Genomic DNA, 18,755 nt, shown 5'->3' with positions numbered 1-18,755 from the left:
CTGTGATCTCGCTGCTCAGGAGGCTGACATGGGAGAGTTGTGAGATGAAGGTTTATCTGAGTTAAAGAGTGAGTTCAAGGCCCACCTATATGTCAGAATGGTGGAGTAAAAAGAATTGAAGATGTAGCCTGGTTGTTGGGTGCTAGTTCTGTCTAAGACCTTAGGTTTGGTTTACAGTGTGGGGTTCCAGTGACGGAAGGAGGAATAAAAATGGCAGAGATTGCTTTGGTGAGGCATCAGAAGGACTGAGATCAACCTTGGCTTCTGTTAGTAACCAAATGACTTGGATAAGCCATTTAAAATTTGATTTTTTTTTCTTATTTTTTGACAGGGCCTTATGCAGTAGCCCAGGCTGTCCAAGAACTTATATGGTCTAGGATAACCCAAAACTCAGTGCAATCTACCTTTTCCAAATTGTTTAACATTAGGATTGCAGGTGTGACCCACCATGTAATTTGAGAAGTGTTATTGTCACAGCCTGTTCTCTGTGCCCTTGATAGTTGTACCATTTCTGTTTGGGCAAGTTGAGAGGAAAGATGCTCACACATTATTAAGTTAATTTTTATATGTTTCAGGGAGGGTCTTTCCCTGTAGCCCTGGCTGTTCTTGAACCCACTCTGTATACCAGGCTGGCCTCAAACTCACGGAGATCCTGTGTTCTGGGAGGAAAGGCTCTGCCACCATGTCTAGCTAATCTTTTTTCATGAGACAAAGGCTCATGGAGTCCATGATGTCTCAGCTTAGTAGGTAGCCGAGGATGCTGCTAGGAATCCTTGTCCTCTAGTCCCCACCATGCCCAACTTAAAATTTTTTCCTAGTCTTTAAAAATACATATTGGAAGCCAGGTATGGTGACACATGCCTTTAATCCCAACACTAGGAAGTGAAGCAGATGGGCTGGCCTGGTCTAAACACTGAGATAAAACAAATAAAAATTGGCTAAGAAATAAATGACTTTCCAAATAACGTTCTTGGATTTGTTGTGTGTGTGTTTTCTGTTCTAGAAACGTATGAACCTGAGCACCCAGACCAGGCTTCCTGTAGCTTCATAGCACGAGAACCAAGGGACGACCGATCTCAGACGTCTGTTGAGACAGCGCTGCTGCCTCCACCTTTTTTCCCAGGGTTTCTGGATCCACCTCCTTCTCATGCGTCTCTGCCATCCTCTGGAACCCCTCTCCAGATAACCACTTGCTCTTTCCAAGCCCATGGTACTGCCCCTGATTCATCAGTTCAGATTAAACAAGAGCCCATGTCTCCTGAACAAGAGGGGAATATGAACGCTGTGCCACAAGGCTCTGCTTCCAATGTGTCCCAGGACTTACTACAAACTAATAGTAAGTAAGCTTTTCTGTGAGTTCAGAGCATCCCTGAGGAGCAGTTCCACCACTGTGTATAGCCTATTGAAACAAAGGCACACGTCAGCTCAGGCTCTTAACCCAACACTCGGGAGGCAGAGGCAGGTGGCTCTTTGAGTTAGAGATCAGGTCTCAGCTTGATCTACATTGCAGGTTCAGGCCAGCTGTGGCTCTATAATGAGACCTTGTCTCAAAATAAAATTACTGGTTATTATTTAGTTTTTCATTGACAATTCTTCATATAGGAGGGTTGTTCGAAAGTACTTCAGAGAATGTGGGGTTGGAGAGATGGCTCAGCAGGTAAAGGTTTGTCAGCAAGCCTGATGATCTGAGTTTAAATCTCTAGAATCCACAAGAAGGAACTGAACCTGGACTCCCATATGCACACCTGTGCTAAGACATACAGATAATATAAATGTAAAGTCTTTAAAAACTAATAAAAAAATATTTCAGAGAATTAATTTAAGTTTCATTGTTCCCTGATTTTCTTGGAGCTTAATGAGTTGACATCTATTTGACTCTTCTAAAGTGTTTCATTTGTCTTTGTGATATGTAGGCTGAGCTTGGTCAGCCTGTGTACTCAGTAAGGCGTGTATTCTGAATTTCTGAGCACTTACTGCATTTATTACCTCATCTGTAAGCCTGACCTGATTAGAAACTCTGAGAAGCAAGTGGCCATATTGGCCACAGGGTTCTGGTGTTTACTGGTATTAACAGGATCTTGTGTGGGTTGAGAAGTAGCCAGGGATCTTAACAATGGTTTGGTTTTTTGGTTTTTTTTAACAGTTGAGGATAACTTCTCATAATCACAAATAATGTCTTATTAAAAATTCAATCAAAAAAGCACACAATCCAGATTAAATGGCTCAGCAGAAAAAAGCTAGCTGAGTAATTCTGGCACCTCATGTTGCTGGGTGTGGTGGCACAAGTCTGCAATCCCAGCACTCCTTGGGGTGGGTGGCCAAGGCAGGAGAATTGCCTGGAAGCTTGCAGGTCAGCTAGCCTGAAGTACGAAGAACAGCGGCAGAATCCAACAAGAGAGTCTGCCTCAGTATGGCAGACGGCAAGAACTGACACCCAAAAGTTGTCCTTTGACCTCCACACTTGCACCATGGTATGTACACATACACATGTCTCACACACACACACACACATACACACACACACACATACACACACACACACACACACACACACACACACACACACACAAAATAAGTCATTGTGTGATTCCTTAAGCTAAAAAGTTGAGAAAACCCCTTCGGTTTTTCTTGCTCACGCCCCTTTTGCAGTATTTATTATGTAGACACTAGATCTAATGTCTATGATCTGTCATTGAAGTTTAAGTTACTTCTGTGGGGTCAGGACTTCGGTTTTTAAAACTGTACTGCCTTAGGGGCTGACAGTGGAGTGAATGCGTGCATCACCAAGCCTGAAAACCCAAGTTTGATCCTCAGGATCCATTCTGTAGAGAAAATTGACTTCTGCAAGTTATCCTCTGACCTTCACAAATGACCACATACACAAAATAAATAAAACATAGTTTAAATTTTTAATTTAGATAATTACTTATATTGGTTTTAGAAGAGATTATTTAATAGAACTTAAAAGTGTGGATATATTACTTTGTTCCATATTTCCTACCTTTTTTTAGGGGGGAGGCTGCTGGAGATTGCATGTTAGGCAAGCCCAGTACTACCACTGAACTACAAACATCCTGAGCTGTATTTCAATGTCTTAATCCATAAGTATATGTTTGTTTACATGTACACTATATAAAGGACATAGTTTACTATAACCTGATCTTTTTCTACTAAAATACATCGTTTTCCTGAATCACTAAAGTGATTCATCTGTGGGAGCTGGGGAGGAGGCTCAATGGATCACTTAACTTTCATAAGCAGTGAGGACCCAGCATCCCTAGAGTAAGCTGAGGTACAGTCACCCTAACCTCCACACAAGTTCCCTGGCACATGGATCCCCAAGCTTATTTCTTGTATGTGCACACACGGGCGCATGCGTGCACACATGTGCACACATACACACACACACACACACACACACACACAGCAAAAACCCATAGATCATTAAAGATGAGAACATGCAAAATAGAAGAAAAGTCAAAAGTCCCTGCTTGCAGAAGTTGATTTTTCTGTTTGATTTCCTGATTCAGGAGTGGTCGGTGAGGGCTGTCCGGTTTACCCAGTCATCCCTGCAGTGATAACATCAGAGTCAACAGAAAATTGCCAGGAGGCTAACCAAGATCTGAATTTTTCTGTGGAGCAAGGAAATTCCAGAAGCAGAGAAAACTCGCCCTCTTGCCAGTCTTCTGGTCTTCCTCACATAAACAAAGGTGAAGAGTCGGCCAAAGGCAGCAGTGGATCGGAAGCCTGTAGCAGTTCTTTGCTGAGATCGTCTTTCACTCCCGAAACTCCCGCAGAGAAGGAAACTCAGTCTCCAGCTGACCAGCCTGGACAGCAGGCAGAATCCACACTGACATCAGCTGAAACTAGAGGTAGCAAGAAGAAGAAGAAACTTCGGAAGAAGAAGACACTTCGGGCCACCCATGTTCCCGAGAACAGCGACACTGAACAGGATGTGTTCACTGCTAAGCCTTCGAGAAAGGTCAAAACTGGAAAGGCAGCTAAAGGGGGGAAAGTGACAACCTCCACCTGGGGAGACAGCCAGACGGGTCGGGAGCAAGAAACTGCCAGAGATGAGCCAGACAGTGAGTCCTCCTTAGAAGTCCTGGAAGTCCCAAATCCCCAGTTAGAAGTAGTTGCCATTGATTCTTCTGAATCAGGGGACGAGAAACCAGACAGCCCATCGAAAAAAGATAATTGGACTTCAGTAGAAACTTCTCGTTCTGGTTGTGATGAGGTTAGCTCCACCAGTGAGCTTGGCACCCGCTACAAGGATGGCGTTCCTGTAAGGTGAGGTTGGTTACCCTCTGGGCAGTGGCTTCACAACTCTTTATTTCATTTATTCTTTTAAGTAGAGTTTTAGAGTTTCTTTATATATTAAAATGTATGTGGAAAGTTATAAACCGGGAAAAAAAATCCAATCTTAGCTAGTGGAGTTGGCTTTTTTTGTTATTGTTTTGGTTTGTTTGCTTACTTGCTTGCTTTTTTTTTTTTTTTTTTTTATTTTATTTTTTTAATCATGTTGTAAATTTCAAACATATTTTAGGTAGAAAAATTGGTTTTTTTTTTTTTTTTTTTTTTTGAAGATTGTTAGTTTTGCTATCTGTCCTAGTCTCCCAGATGCTAAGAAAATTTTGGTGTTCTTTTTCAGTGTGGCAGAAACTCAGACAGTGATCTCCTCCATCAAGGCATCTAAGAACTCTTCAGGTGATTGTTGTATTCCAAGCAGCCACAGGAAAGGGGGTTTTAGATTTAAAAGTCAAGTCAGTTTAAATACACTAAAGCGAGACGTTGTACCACGAGTGCTACCTGGCTCAGCGCGTCTGCAGGTCTTGGACTTCGTACATTGCACATTCCCATCTGCCTCAGCTGCTCCCTTTTCTGACTTCATTAGTTCTAAAGTTTTTGTTTGTTTTGAAAAATGAGACTTTCTTCTTGGGAATCAGAATTGAAGAGGACTGTTGAGTGATTTAATTCAGGTCCTCTCTATGTTTGTGATAGTTTTGACTTGGCAACTTTTCAGACTGCAACAGACATCTCTGAAACCTTTTCTGTTTTCCAGAAATATCTTCAGAGCCAGGAGATGATGATGAGCCTACAGAAGGAAGCTTCGAGGGACATCAGGCTGCAGTGAATGCAATTCAGATATTTGGAAACTTGCTCTATACTTGTTCAGCAGACACAACTGTCCGAGTTTATAACCTGGTGGTAAGTGTAACACTTTGACTCCCTTGGGTAGCAGGTCTAATGGTCTAAGTTTTACAGACGTAAAGGGAACATCCTGATCTTCCTAGGGGTTCAGGCTGATCCTGGATACAGTGGGTCCTCCAGTCAGCAGGAGTAGTAGGCTCCTTTTTCTCAACTCTGCTTTCTCCATCCTGTGCTTGCCCCTCAGGATAAGCAATGCTTATCATGCATCAGAACGCACCTTCAGGATTTGAACTGATGTTAGAGCTAACTTTGTCTTCCATAATGGTAATCAGGACACTTTAGGAATACTTGCTTGTCTTCTGAACCACCACCATGAAGGTATGAAGACTAAAAGTTAGATGATGAACAAAGGGGTATTTCCTCTAGACAGCAGGTTTGTGATCTAGGGCCATGAGAAGTATTGGAAATAACCTCAGGAAGAAAGCAATGGTATATGGAAGTATGAGCAAATGCTCTCTATAAGAGCAGAGCTGGGTATGATGGAATATGCCTTTAATCCTCACTTGGGAGATGGAAGTAGAGGCAGGAGGCTCAGGAGCTCAAACCCAGCCTCTGGTACAAAGGCTTGAAAAGAGCTTAAGCTACCTGAGACAAGGTTTCAAAAAAATCTAGGAAATCAGATCTACTTTCCAAGTTATGAGATCTGAGTATGGATGTATATACGTACATTGTAAATAGATTTGGTATGTGTACAGATGTAGCATTTAGGATAATTCTTAGGAAACCATTCCTAAGCCACTAGGACCAGTGATAGTATCTGACATTTTAAATTATGATTATTCACCGGTAATCAAATGCAGTTTACATTTTCCTTGGTCTCTTGGTCCACATATTAGGAAAACTTGATCTAAGCATTAAATGATATTCTCTCTTGCCTCATAGTATTTTTGGGTGTGGCTAAGTAAACACATAGTTGTAGGTATCTCCATATTTGACTTTGCTTGGCATTAAGTGAACAACAAATATTTACTAAGCACACATTGTATACCAGGGAACATATTTCGATAAATACAGCAGTGGACTGGAAATTTTACCTTTTTTTTTTTTTAATTCATAAAGGGCATTGTCTAATTTCTCTGTTAGATACTTTCTATTGTGGTTACAAAACATCACAACAAGGGCATCTTCTAGAACAAACTGTTTATTTGGGCTTAAAGTTCCTGGGGGTTGTAGTCCATAATGTGGGAACTGTGTGGCTGGCAGCAGTCATGGTGGCAGCATTAGGAAGCTCCCATCTTGAACCTCAAGAGATGGAGCAGAGATTAAACTGGAAATGCTGTGAGTCCTAAACTCTTAACACCTGCCCCAGCTGGCATACTTTGTCCACCAAGGCTGCACCACCAGCTGGTGACAGAGTACACAAATTCCCACGCCCTTGGTGGACATTTCTAATGCAAACCGCTATCTTTTCAATCCTGTAAGTACCAATCTGACCTGTGCTTGACCTTAGAATCGCAAGTGTGTTGGTGTCTTTGAGGGACACATTTCCAAAGTGAACTGCCTTCTTGTCACTCACACCTCCGGGAAGAATTCTGTTCTCTACACGGGTTCCAGCGACCACACCATCCGCTGCTATGATGTTAAGGTGAGTGACTCTAGAGAAATCAAAGTGTATTGACCCTTCAGCTATATTTACTATCATCCCACTTGTTTGACTTCCTCATTTTTGTTTCAGGCCATATTTTGGCATGCTGATACCATCTTGGGTAGATAGGAGATTTAGCATAAATCACATTTTCTGTTTCTTCATCAGTATCTGTCGATTTTGTGCTGTAACAGTGTACCCCCTTTGTCTTAGTTTCATATCGTATGCCAGAATTAATCCTAGTTACAATGTTTTTAATTAATTTATTTACTTACTTTATGTATGTGTGTGTATCTATATGCATGTGTGTAGCGGTCAGAGGAGTTTTTTCTCTTTCTGCCTTATGGTCCAAAGGATCAAACTTGGACCACAGGCTTGACCATAGACACCTTTATCACCCTTTGTGTTTCTGGTGTAAATGACTTGGGCTCTGTGCTTTGAAACCAGCTTGCTAAGTCCTTTACTAAGTAGCTCCTAAAGGGCTGTCCTGGCCAAGGAACCTCGAATCTTCAGTCTCTCAGAGACCACGGCTGGAGTGAGAAGCTTATAGTTGGGAACTTCCTTACAAAGTTTGTCGTATGTAGCTTTGTCAAACAGGACAAGATTGTTCAGCTTGTCCCGAACTTTGCCTTTGGACCACTTTTTTTTGGCATTGCCGCCAGATTTATTTACTGGGGTCTTTGTGTTTTTTGACTGACTTTCTAGCATCTTCTTGTCATCTTTGGGCAGCATGGCAAAGCTCAGAGAGTAGTATGGACCACAGCAGCCACACTAAGATGTCGGAAGAAAAGGTTTTTTTGATAGTACCACATCCTGGTCTTGGACTTAGACTTTAAAGAGGAAATGTACCCAAGATAGTCTACTAAGTGCTTTTCAGCATCATTTTAAAGTGTTTTGAGGAACAAGTGTTTATGTATCTCATTGCCACTCCTCTGTTAGTAAGGGATTGTCTTTTGGTTTTGGTGTTGATTTTTCAGACCCGAGAATGTATGGAACAGTTACATCTGGAAGACCGGGTCCTCTGCCTTCATAACAGGTGGCGAACCCTCTATGCTGGACTAGCAAACGGTACCGTGGTCACATTCAACATAAAGGTTAGTGGTTGGGGTAGCAGGCTGACTTTCCCTGCCCTTTGTGAGTAGAATGAGTGTCTCTGGTAGGAAACAGCAAGTAGTCATTTTTCTCTGTGAGAGGAAACAACACAACCAGCCTTTATTCAAAAGCCACTATTTTTAGTGTAAATAAGATCAGTCCTCTATTCAGTCTGCTCAGACTCACATGTGCTAGGACTAAAGTGCAGCCCTACTAAATTAAACCAAGCCTTGCTATTTGGGCCAAATAATGAGTCATATGTTAAACCAGTGTGTCTGATTTAAGAGTGACACCATGGGAAATGAATGTGAATTCCCTGACGTATGGCCCTGGTGTGGCTGGAGACTGTTCTGTAAGGTGAAGTAATTTTGAGGTTTCCTTTAACAGCCGTGCAGGCTCATTCTTTTCCAACTCAGTTTGGTGAACAAACCTCACCATCTTCCTATATTTATGATGCTGTGATAAAATACCCAGTCAAAAGCAACTCAAAAAGAGTGATTTGGCTGACATTCAGGGTCACACCATTAGAAATTAAGGGAAGAATTTGAAACAGTCTTATCCACCGCCAAGAACAAGAAGTGAATTCATAGATGCAAGCTTTTTGTATTTGGCTCCCTCACTGCACCTACAGTCAGGGTCCAAACCCAGGGAATGGTGCGCCTGCATTGGGTGGTCCATGTCCTTCCCCCACCCCGGCCCCGCCCCACTCAGGGCATTCAGGACAGTCTCTCACTTTACCCACAAACCAAGGTAAATTAATCTAAAACAAAGTAAATTTAAAAAATTAAATTTAAAATTTCCACAGTTGTGTTACTTTGATCTTCTGCATACCCTTGCCCCCAGATGTCTGTCTTATGAGGTGTTTTAACAGGAGATATGATAGTAGTAAGCTTATACCACAAGAGACTTGTTCTTGTTTCTATTAGAAGGTATGTGTACACTGACAAGGTTTAAGACTTACTGGTAGAATCAGGGAGACCTTGTAGTGGCTTTGTGACAGCAGATGTGAAAGGACAGGCTGAAGATGAGAAAAGGGGAGTGGAAACAATATCCATGGAGGTAGCGTTCGGGAGTGTGGCTGGCGTAGCTCCACACCGTCATTGCCAGGGCTCCTCTGCTGCGGCACTCTGCGACTGTAAGGAATATGGTGCAAGGCAGGTTTGGCCTTTTAGAAACTTTTCAAATGAAACTTGAAGACTCTAGTATGACTGGTCCATTGATATTTGTGATTAGTATAGATTTTTGATTGAAGTGCTAGTCTTCTGATCAGATTAATTAGGCAACAGGAATAAAGACAAAAGGGCAAATCAAAAATCTAGTTATGGGCTGGAGAGATGGCTCAGTGGTTAAGAACAATGACTGCTCTTCCAGAGGTCCTGATTTCAATTCCCAGCAACCACATGGTGGCTCACAACCATCTGTAATGGAATCCAATGCCCTCTTCTAGTGTGGTGTGTCTGAAGACAGATACAGTATACTCATACATAAAATAAATCTTAAAAAAAGAACTTACAACTTTAAAAAAATTATATTTATCAGGACAAAAGCTTAATAGTTATAAAATATTTTTCTCTTGTGTAGGTTTTGTTGTCAGAGATTGACATTACAAAGGGAGAGTTTGATGTCAGGTGGAAAAGGTTTTAGATAGTTGAAAGTCAAGTAGAGGGCAGTTGTGAAAATGGTTGCTTGCATGAACTTTGCACGTCAGGGCTGGCTCTTTTGGGCCTATGTTTTGGGATGTGGAATATAGTACTCAAGATAGACTGTTTACCTTGCAAGTTCTGTTTATCAGTAGACTGAACTCCAGACAGTTCTTAGGTGTCAAGATGGCTTGAAGTCATTGCAAACTGCTGCTTTCTGCTTAGTTTCTGGGAGTTTCACTTCATATATGTACTCAAAGTACTTTTTTCAAAATGTTTAGGGAAATGTGACACTTTATGAAGAAGATTGGCAAGCAGGGGAGAAGAGACAGGAGACATGCATGAAGTGTGTGGTAGAACATGTGTTTTAGAATTTGTGACGTAAACATGTCATCCTGATTGGAAGACTCTTCTGTTAAAACACCTCATAAGACAGACATCTGGGGGCAAGGGTATGGCAGAAGATCAAAGTAACACAACTGTGGAAATTTTAAGTTTACTTATCTGTTGTAGATTAATTTATCTTGTTATATGTGTGAGAATGTTCTGCCTGGGCTGGAGAGATGGCTCAGTGCTTAAGAGTAATGACTGCTCTTCCAGAGGTCCTGAGTTCAAATCCCAGCAACCACATGGTGGCTCACAACCATCTGTAATAAGATCTGATGCCCTCTTCTGGTGTGTCTGATGACAGCTACAGTGTACTTATATATAATAAATAAATCTCTTTAAAAAAAAAAAAGAATGTTCTGCCTGCATATATCTGTGTACCACATGCCCACAGGTAAGTCAGGTCTTTCCCCGAGAGGTTGGAGAGAGGGCTGGGTGATTAAGAGGATCAGATTCCATTCCCAGCCCTCACATGATGCTCACGTACTAGTAACTTCAGATCCAGGGGAGCCAGTATTCTTATTTGGCCTCCACTGGGGCCTGAATACATTCGGTGTACCCTGAATGCGCATACACAAACATAAAATAAATCTAAAATTGTTTTAAAAAAACATGTTCCTCTCAGCAGAGATATTTTGAAATGTCATGAAATACATAGCAAATCTTTTGGGGGGGACAATACACCATGGAAACATAGGCATGGTAGTTCATGCCTGTAATTCCAGCAGTATAAAGGCTGCAGCAGGAGAATTTCTATATTTGAGAGTAGTCTGAGCTGGCTACATACATAGTTCAAGGCTCAACTGAGCTGCATAGCAAGACCCTGTTTCAGAAAAGAAAACAGTGGAAGAGTCCCGAAGTCTGGCAGAGACTGTTGGAGTCAGGTGGTTGTTAGGGTCAGTAAAGTTCAGGTCAAGGGTAGAAAAGAATTTACTGTGTGAGTTTGCCCTACTAGATTGGGGAAGGGAGCAAAGAAGATTAGAGCCGACAAGCAAGGGGTTGGAACATTTGGGATTTGAGGTGGGTGATAGATGGGCGGATTTGTGACTGTTTTAGCTGTTTTAGAAAGTTTTTGGTTAGTTGTTTTTATGGAATGGTGGGTTGTTTTTCAGAACAACAAGCGACAGGAGATCTTTGAATGCCATGGCCCCCGGGCAGTCAGCTGCCTGGCCACAGCTCAGGAAGGTGCCAGAAAGCTGCTGGTTGTAGGATCTTACGACTGCACCATTAGTGTCCGTGATGCAAGGAACGGACTGCTGCTCCGAACCCTAGAGGGCCACAGCAAGACTGTTCTTTGCATGAAGGTATGTGGGTAGGTTTTTGAATGGCATCTCTGCTGCTGTGCAGTGTTTTGTTTAGAACATGGCATCTTGGAAAGAGTGGTCAAGGGGATTATAGTCCTGTGTGCCTGTGTCACAAAGTGAACAATCATTTTTAATAATGCTAGCAAGAAACAAATGTATTTTATTGTAGTGTGGCCACACTCTATGCCCTTGTAGGATAGTTCATAGTTGTCCAACGTAGAACATGAACCTAGCAATGCCCTAGCAAGTTCATCAGTGCCTGGTGGGAAGGCATGCATTTTCAGTTAGAAAATTTGTCTGGGAAACATTCTTTTATGCAGTTTGTGTTCATCTCAAAATAGGAAGAAAATTTACATTCACCAGTATGCTTTATTACAAGGTACAGAGGAAACAGAACTTCACACAAAAGTTAATTTGTTGGCTATTTCTCTTGAAGGTGGTGAACGACCTTGTGTTCAGTGGCTCCAGTGACCAGTCGGTGCATGCTCACAACATTCATGTAAGCTGTGTTGCTGCATTGAAAGGGAGTTTTAGACGAGAATCTAAAGCTTGAAGGTTTCCTCAGCCCCCCTGGTGTTTTACATCCGACCCAGTATCTAGTAAAGCCTCATGCATAAATGTGCTCTTGGGTTGTTTCAAACCTGGAAATCCTAACCGTATCAAAACGAATTCATCAGAGAAAGACTCCGTTTACAGAAGGTTTTATTTGAATGCCTCTTTTGAACTTAGCCTTAGCGAGTGTTTAAAGTATATAACAGATATGAACGACTGAGCCTGCCCTCAGAGCTCAGAGGCAAGCAGCTAGCTGTTCCTGATCTGCAGAGGTCCTGGACCATCATGACTTGTTACTTGGGGCCAGTGAAGTGGTTAATAGAGTGCAGCTTGGCTATTATTTCTTATTTCAGATTGTTTGTATATGTATTTCCACATATAAAATAAGTAGCTTGATATAAATACAGGCGTTATTTCATAGGAACATTTTTGAAGATAATTTTGTTTTTTATGTGTCTTAAGTTTTGGCTGTGACCTGACACATGGGTGAGGTCTGTGTCACCTGACAGCTGTGATTGATGTCTGTGCTCTGAAGTTGTAGATTTTGGAGCATTTCTGATACTTGGATCAGGAATACTCATAAAATAGAGGAGCTGGTGACTGGCTCAGTAAGTAAAGGGGCTTACCACAATATCTGACGAGATATGTTAGGTTCCTTAACACATATGGTAGAAGAGAACTGACTCCAAAGTTGGCCTCTGACCTCCAGAATGTGTGATGTGGCATGTGTGCCTATACAGATACACAAAGTCAGGAAATGGGTTTTTTCTGTTTTGTTTTGTTTTGTTTTCTTGAGAAAGGGTTTTTCTGTGTAACCCTGGCTATTTTGGAAACTTCGTCTGTAGCCCAGGCTGTCTTTGAACTCAGATTCATCCACCTGCCTCTGCCTCTGCTGGGATCAAAGGCATGTACTGCCACCATCTAGCTTGTCAATAAATGTTAGTCTGAGGACATGTGTAATGTTCCTATAGCTAACAGTGCCTTGAGAGTAAAAACAGGAGCTGTTAGAATTAGAATACCTCAGAAGTTTCCCTTAAAACTTTACAATCAGAAAATATAACTGGAATCCTAAAAACCAGTCTGGTGACTATCTCTTTTCTGATGCAGACTGGTGAGCTAGTGCGGATCTATAAAGGCCACAACCATGCAGTGACTGTGGTGAATATTCTGGGGAAAGTGATGGTGACTGCTTGCCTGGACAAGTTTGTTCGTGTCTATGAGTTACAGGTAGGATTAGGTCCACATACAGTGTATGACTGCTTTGAAGAGATTGGGTTGTGGCCTGTGAGTCTACACATTCAGAAGCCTTCTAAAATAATTAGGAAGCGGCCAGGCCAAGCACTGCACTCAGAAATCACTCTGAGATACTTGATCAGGCTCCTGGTTGTCAAAACTAGTATTTTTATATTGCCTTTTTTTATGGGTGGTGGGGTGGATTGGTGAACAGGGATTAAGACAGGGTTGTATAGCTCTATGTAGCTAAGGATATCTCTGAACTCCTGATCTACTTCCTTCTCCTTCCAAGCGCTGAGCTTAAATTCTTTTTTTTTTTTTTTTTCCTGTTTAAGTCCCATGATCGACTGCAAGTTTATGGAGGGCACAAAGACATGATTATGTGTATGACGATCCATAAAAGTGTGGTGGGTATTACTTATTTTGTCAAATCTTTGCTTTTGTGTTTACTTAAAACTCCATATGCTAATAATAATGTGTCTACTAACTGACATTTTGACAACTTGATTGTGATGTGTCCTGTTACTGAGTATCTTGTCATAAGGAGTAACCCAATAATGTCATTGAGCATTCTGTTTCCATTAATAGCTAAAATAAGTGCAGTAAAATTTGTTACTACTGCTAAGTGGAAGATGCAATTAGATGCTTTAAAAACACAAAATCTAAAACCACTGTTTTTGCAGATTGCTGTGAACAGGACACTGGAAACAAAGTCAGAAAATTTGGCTAGTGTGGCATAGTTACAGGCAACTCACCTAACCCTACTTAACTTTCTTCTTTGTTTTTAGATAAGGTTTTACTGTGTAGTAGCTTTGTTAGGTCTAGAACTCCTGTGTAGAAAAGGCTAGCTTCAAACTCAAGAAAGATCAACCTGTCTGCCCCCTCAGTGCTAGGATTAAAGTGCCATTACACCTGGCTTCCTGCTTAATTTAGGGTTTTTAATTGTGAGGTTGAACCAGGATGAGTGTTTTCAAGATCTTGAGTGGTAAAGCCCTTCCTTGGCAGTGCATACAAGACTCCCAATTTGTTAGTAGTGCTGGCCCAATGCAGAATAAGTAGGAACCTTGAAGCCTGCCATCCTGGCCTGTGACCCACTGAGGGACTTTAACCAGGTCTTATATGAGGGTTTTGTGGCTGTTTTCTTTATGTATATTTAGTCTGATACCCTAAACCAACCTCTTTCTCCAGATTTACACTGGTTGTTATGATGGCAGCATCCAGGCCGTGAGGCTGAACCTGATGCAGAATTACCGCTGTTGGGTAAGAGTGGGACTGTTGTCACCGGCCTCGAGGGTTGCTCGGGCCTGGGCTGGGTTGTAGATCTTCTTGATCATCAATGTTGCATCTGTTTTTCATGGTTGGTCTTACGCCTTTTCTCTCACTTTATGACAGATAAGCTTCATGTTGGAAGAATCACAATGCTTTTTGACTTCTTTATTGAAAAATCTCTCAAGTTAGATATGAGATATGTAAATTGTGTCTTCTTACTTTGTCCCCTAGTTGCTTTGTTTTGAGGAATTGGGGGGGGGGGTTATTTTGTCTTGTTTGTAGTACTAAGGGTTAAACTTCACAGGTCATTGGCAAATCCTTTGCCACTGAGTTCTCTCCCATCCTTGGTGGTTTCTGTTTTGTTATTAAATCAGTGTAGGAAGTGAATGGTGGGGCTTATTTTTGTAGCCCCTCCCATCTGCTCAGCCCTCCTGGTATTACAAGTACTCAAGGTTTTACTTATATCCTTGCTGGTTTCTGATGAATAGGTAAAGAAAAACTTGCAATTTTAAATCTGTAGTCTTCTTGTAGTCCACTGGGCTAAATTGTGTGTGTTTTTTAAAGAACAGAAGCTGATAAATAGCCCATAAAACTTAAACACCGTCTGTGTAGACCTTGTTTGTAGCTGGTTCTAGTATCAAGTGACCAGTGAGATATTTAGCTCTGAAGTTCTTTTTTTTTTTTCAAATGTAATTATTTCATTTTTTCTTACAACTTTATTTTTTAAAAAAGAGGGATACATATACAGATTTTTAAAGGCATTTTGGCATAACATTATATGAATATTTTTGTCAATACTTAATTCTTTTAGAGGTTTGATAGCATGCATTGAAATCCCACTAGTTACCATTAGCATAAAGTACATGTAGGACAGAACGTAACATGGAAATAGATTTCTTGTTGAGTATAGATTAAGCATAATGATCTGTGAATACCAAAAATTGCCACAAGGCTTTTATCTTAGCTCTTGGATTATTAATGATTTAAGGTCCAGGTGTACCACACTCTTGAGAGGGTGCTATACATTTCTCTTTTTTCCTAAGAAGGACTGAGGCTTTCATTTTTTTTGGCCTTTGTTTTTCTTGAGCTTCATATAGCCTGCGAGTTGTTTCTGGGGTGTTCAGAGCTTACTGGGGTTAGTATCCAATTATCAGTGACTGCATATTATGTCTGTTCTTCTGTGACTGGGTTACCTCACTCAGGATGATATTCTCTAAATGCATCCATTTTCTTAGGATTTCATAAAGTTTCTGATAGCTTCTTTTGTGTAAATACACCACAATTTTTGTATCCATTCATCTACTGAAGGACATCTGGGTTCTTTCCAGCTTCTGGCTATTATAAATAGAGCTTCTATGAACATTGTGGTGCATGTGTCTTTATTGTATTTTGGAGCGTCTCTGGGGTATATGCCCAGAAGTGGAATAAAAATATGGAACGCTTTACAATTTTTCATGTCATCCTTGTGCAGGGGCCATGCTAATCTTCTCTGTATGGTTCCAATTTTAGCATGTGTGCTGCTGAAGTGAGCAGAGCTCTGGAGTTCTTATTTTATGTATATGAGTGCACCATTGCTGTCTTCGGACACACTGGAAGAGGGCATCAGATCCCATTACAGATGGTTATGAGCCATCACGTGGTTGCTGGGAATTGAACTCAGGACCTCTGGAAGAGCAGCCAGAGCTCTTAACCACTGAGCCATCTCTCCAGCCCCCAAATCCTGACCCCCTCCCTTACCAGAATTAATGGAATGTTGGATATTTTTTCAAATTTGACTTCTCTGTAGGCACATTACTTTTCAGTTTTGAGATACACACACACACACACACACACACACACACACACACACACATGTACATATCACACTGCCTTTGCTTGTAAACTTCTGAGGGAAAGTACCTACAATACAAAGGAAGTTGAAGTAATCTGACTGGAAAACTCAGATTTTCATTACTGTTTAGTGATGAACATTCCCCCAGGGAAGGACTCTCAAAGTCCCACTCTTTGGTCAGGCTCTCTCTGTAGGCAGTTGCTAGGAGGAGTGGAGGACGCCAGAGGGTGAGGAGCCATATGTCAGCCAAACACATTGTATACATTTGTTAAAAACAGCATAATAAAGCCCATTATGCATATTTAATACATGATAATTTAAAACATAAATGAACATCCTAGAATTAGAAATTATGACATTAATTACAAGACTGTAGGTTTAAAAGCAGGAACAGTCTTTGTGCTTTATGAATGTTATGGGAAATTAAGACACACAAAAAAAACTTTACAGAAAGTTACATTTTGTTTTAAGAAGGTAGGTAAAAGATTGTGATTCAAGAGATAGAAGTTGTGAGGTTAAAAGTCAGACTTTAGTAGATATTTGCCTTGGGACAGGTCTCAAATAGCCCACTGGCTGGCTTCCCATTCACTATGTAGCCAAAGCTGGTCTTGAACTGATGATCCTCCTGCTTCTCCCTCCCAAATGCTGGGATTTCAGATGTGCACTACTAATCACAGCTTCTATCATTTTGTAGTTTATTTTCATTGTTCTTAGAATTGTTAAATATATTCTTGTCACTGTTAAGGGAAAGCTGTTGGCCTTTTGTTTAAAAAAAAAAAGGATTACAAAATAAATGCAACAAGTTTTATGATGTAAGATAAAGAGTTTGCTTTAGTTGGCATGGGGGTGTGTACCTTTAACCCTTGAACAGAGGCAGCTGGATTCTGGGAACTCAAGGCCACCCTGGCCTACCAAGCAAGTTTAGGCCAGCCAGAGGTATATGGTGAGAGGGAAGAGAGTGTTTGTGTTTAAGTACAGGTGTGTGTGCTCTGCCCTTTTTCATGCACCCCTTGTTCTTTCTCACAGTGGCATGGCTGCACTCTAATATTTGGCGTTGTGGATCACTTGAAACAACACTTGCTGAATGACCACACCAATCCCAACTTCCAGACCCTGAAGTGTCGCTGGAAGAACTGTGACGCTTTTTTCACAGCCAGGAAAGGATCCAAGCAGGTATTTCTGTTGGATCAACCTTGGCTAGGCAGACCACTGAAAGCAGTGCTTCTCAGCCTTCCTAAATCGGTCAGAATTGCAATGAATAGGGAAAAGAAAGCCTAGGAACTTCTCATTTTATTACTCAGGAGCTTGGGTTAATTAAACAAGATTCCCCCCCCCCCCAACAAAAGAAAAAAAATATGCTGTTTTTAATAAAGCACATAAGCAGAGTCCTTAGGTTGTGCTCTTGTGCAAAGGAGACATCTTCCTTAAGTGCATAGTTTCCTGTTGATTAACAGGATGCCAGAGCCTCCCACCCTCAATGTATACGTGATGCAGTGTGGTGCTCCTCAACTTTAACTTCTGCCTTACAGCCTGTTTCTCATAACCCCTCTCTTTTTTCCCCCTAGGACGTTGCAGGACATATTGAACGCCATGCTGAAGATGACAGCAAAATAGATTCATGAAGTTTTTTGCCTCCCATGTTGGGAAGTCATTAGGGAACGATTCTCCCATGGGCCATTCACTGTCCTCCTCCAGGCCCCTGTCTGTCCTCCAGCAAAGCTGGGAGGGAGAAAGTTCACAGCCAGACCTTACTAGCCAAGTGTGAGCAGTCTGGGGATGGGGTACATACAACTCAGGTCCATGCTAGAGTGTGTAAGTGACGTTTAGGCAGTTTCTAAGGAACTCCTCTGGAACAAATGACATGCAGTGTTTTATGCTACTAGACTATATGTGTTTATTAAAGATGCAGATTTTAATTAGTTACCCAGTTTTACCCTAATCATATATATATTTTATTGATTCAGTTTGTGATTTCTGCTTTATGTTCTTATGATGGCTTATGATATATTTTTCAGAATCAGTTTTAATTCATCCCTTTGAAATAACTGGGTATTTAAATTTAAAGCAAATTGGTTTTGTTTTTTGGTTTTTTTTAATAATTATGTGCAGTGTAGCTGAACATAGCTAGCTGTGAGTACACCAGGAAACACTAGTATCCTGGAACACCTGGCTGCCCTGTTTGCTGTGTTTTAGAATTCAGACAGTTCCATGACCAGAAGTTCCTGAAAACAGCGATTCCCAGTGATCACTCCAGAGTGCTCAATGTGGTGCTCCCCGCGCTTCTGCACTCACTGGCTTCTTGAACTGAAGGCTCATTCCCTTTCTTGGCTCCGGCTCTTGGAGTCTCATGACACCTTTTGGGTTGCTCTGTCGCCAGCACCAATCTTTCCTACTGTCTTGCTGTGCCTAGAGAAATGACTCTCCAGGCTCTTAGGCGGCTTTTAGCCCACCCACAGCACCCCTAGATAGGGGAGATGGAGAAGCATCTAGAGTCAGTTGATCCAGCATCAGGCAGACTCTAGAGACAGAGCTACTGGAACCAGCGCCTGTCTTCATTCTCAGACCAGCTGTTGTGGGCTGGAGTATGGTAAAGGGAAAAGCTACCATTGGGAGTACCCATCTTAGTGGGATTGCTGTGGTCTTAAGACTTA

At 41.5% G+C, this 18,755-nt stretch overlaps 1 protein-coding gene across 7 annotated transcripts in view; it reads left to right on the top strand.

Annotated features, from left to right (window-relative positions):
- The window catches only part of ZNF106 (zinc finger protein 106), a 50,593-nt gene extending 32,566 nt beyond the window's left edge, over positions 1-18,027 (top strand). For all 7 annotated transcript variants that reach the window (XM_080931387.1, XM_080931391.1, XM_080931390.1 and 4 more), the window contains 13 exons: positions 1,004-1,336; positions 3,531-4,290; positions 4,652-4,707; positions 5,063-5,208; positions 6,662-6,796; positions 7,774-7,890; positions 11,028-11,219; positions 11,656-11,718; positions 12,879-12,998; positions 13,340-13,411; positions 14,193-14,264; positions 17,131-17,277; positions 17,670-18,027. In XM_080931387.1, coding sequence (XP_080787513.1) covers positions 1,004-1,336; positions 3,531-4,290; positions 4,652-4,707; positions 5,063-5,208; positions 6,662-6,796; positions 7,774-7,890; positions 11,028-11,219; positions 11,656-11,718; positions 12,879-12,998; positions 13,340-13,411; positions 14,193-14,264; positions 17,131-17,277; positions 17,670-17,726 — 2,270 coding nt within the window. In that variant the 3' untranslated portion in view covers positions 17,727-18,027. The remainder of the gene's footprint in view (positions 1-1,003; positions 1,337-3,530; positions 4,291-4,651; positions 4,708-5,062; positions 5,209-6,661; positions 6,797-7,773; positions 7,891-11,027; positions 11,220-11,655; positions 11,719-12,878; positions 12,999-13,339; positions 13,412-14,192; positions 14,265-17,130; positions 17,278-17,669) is intronic.
- Positions 18,028-18,755: the final 728 nt, after the last annotated feature.

Source organism: Micromys minutus (assembly GCF_963924665.1).
Source record: "Micromys minutus genome assembly, chromosome: 17".
Classification (NCBI taxonomy): domain Eukaryota; kingdom Metazoa; phylum Chordata; class Mammalia; order Rodentia; family Muridae; genus Micromys; species Micromys minutus.
This window is presented reverse-complemented; position numbering and strand designations above follow the sequence as displayed.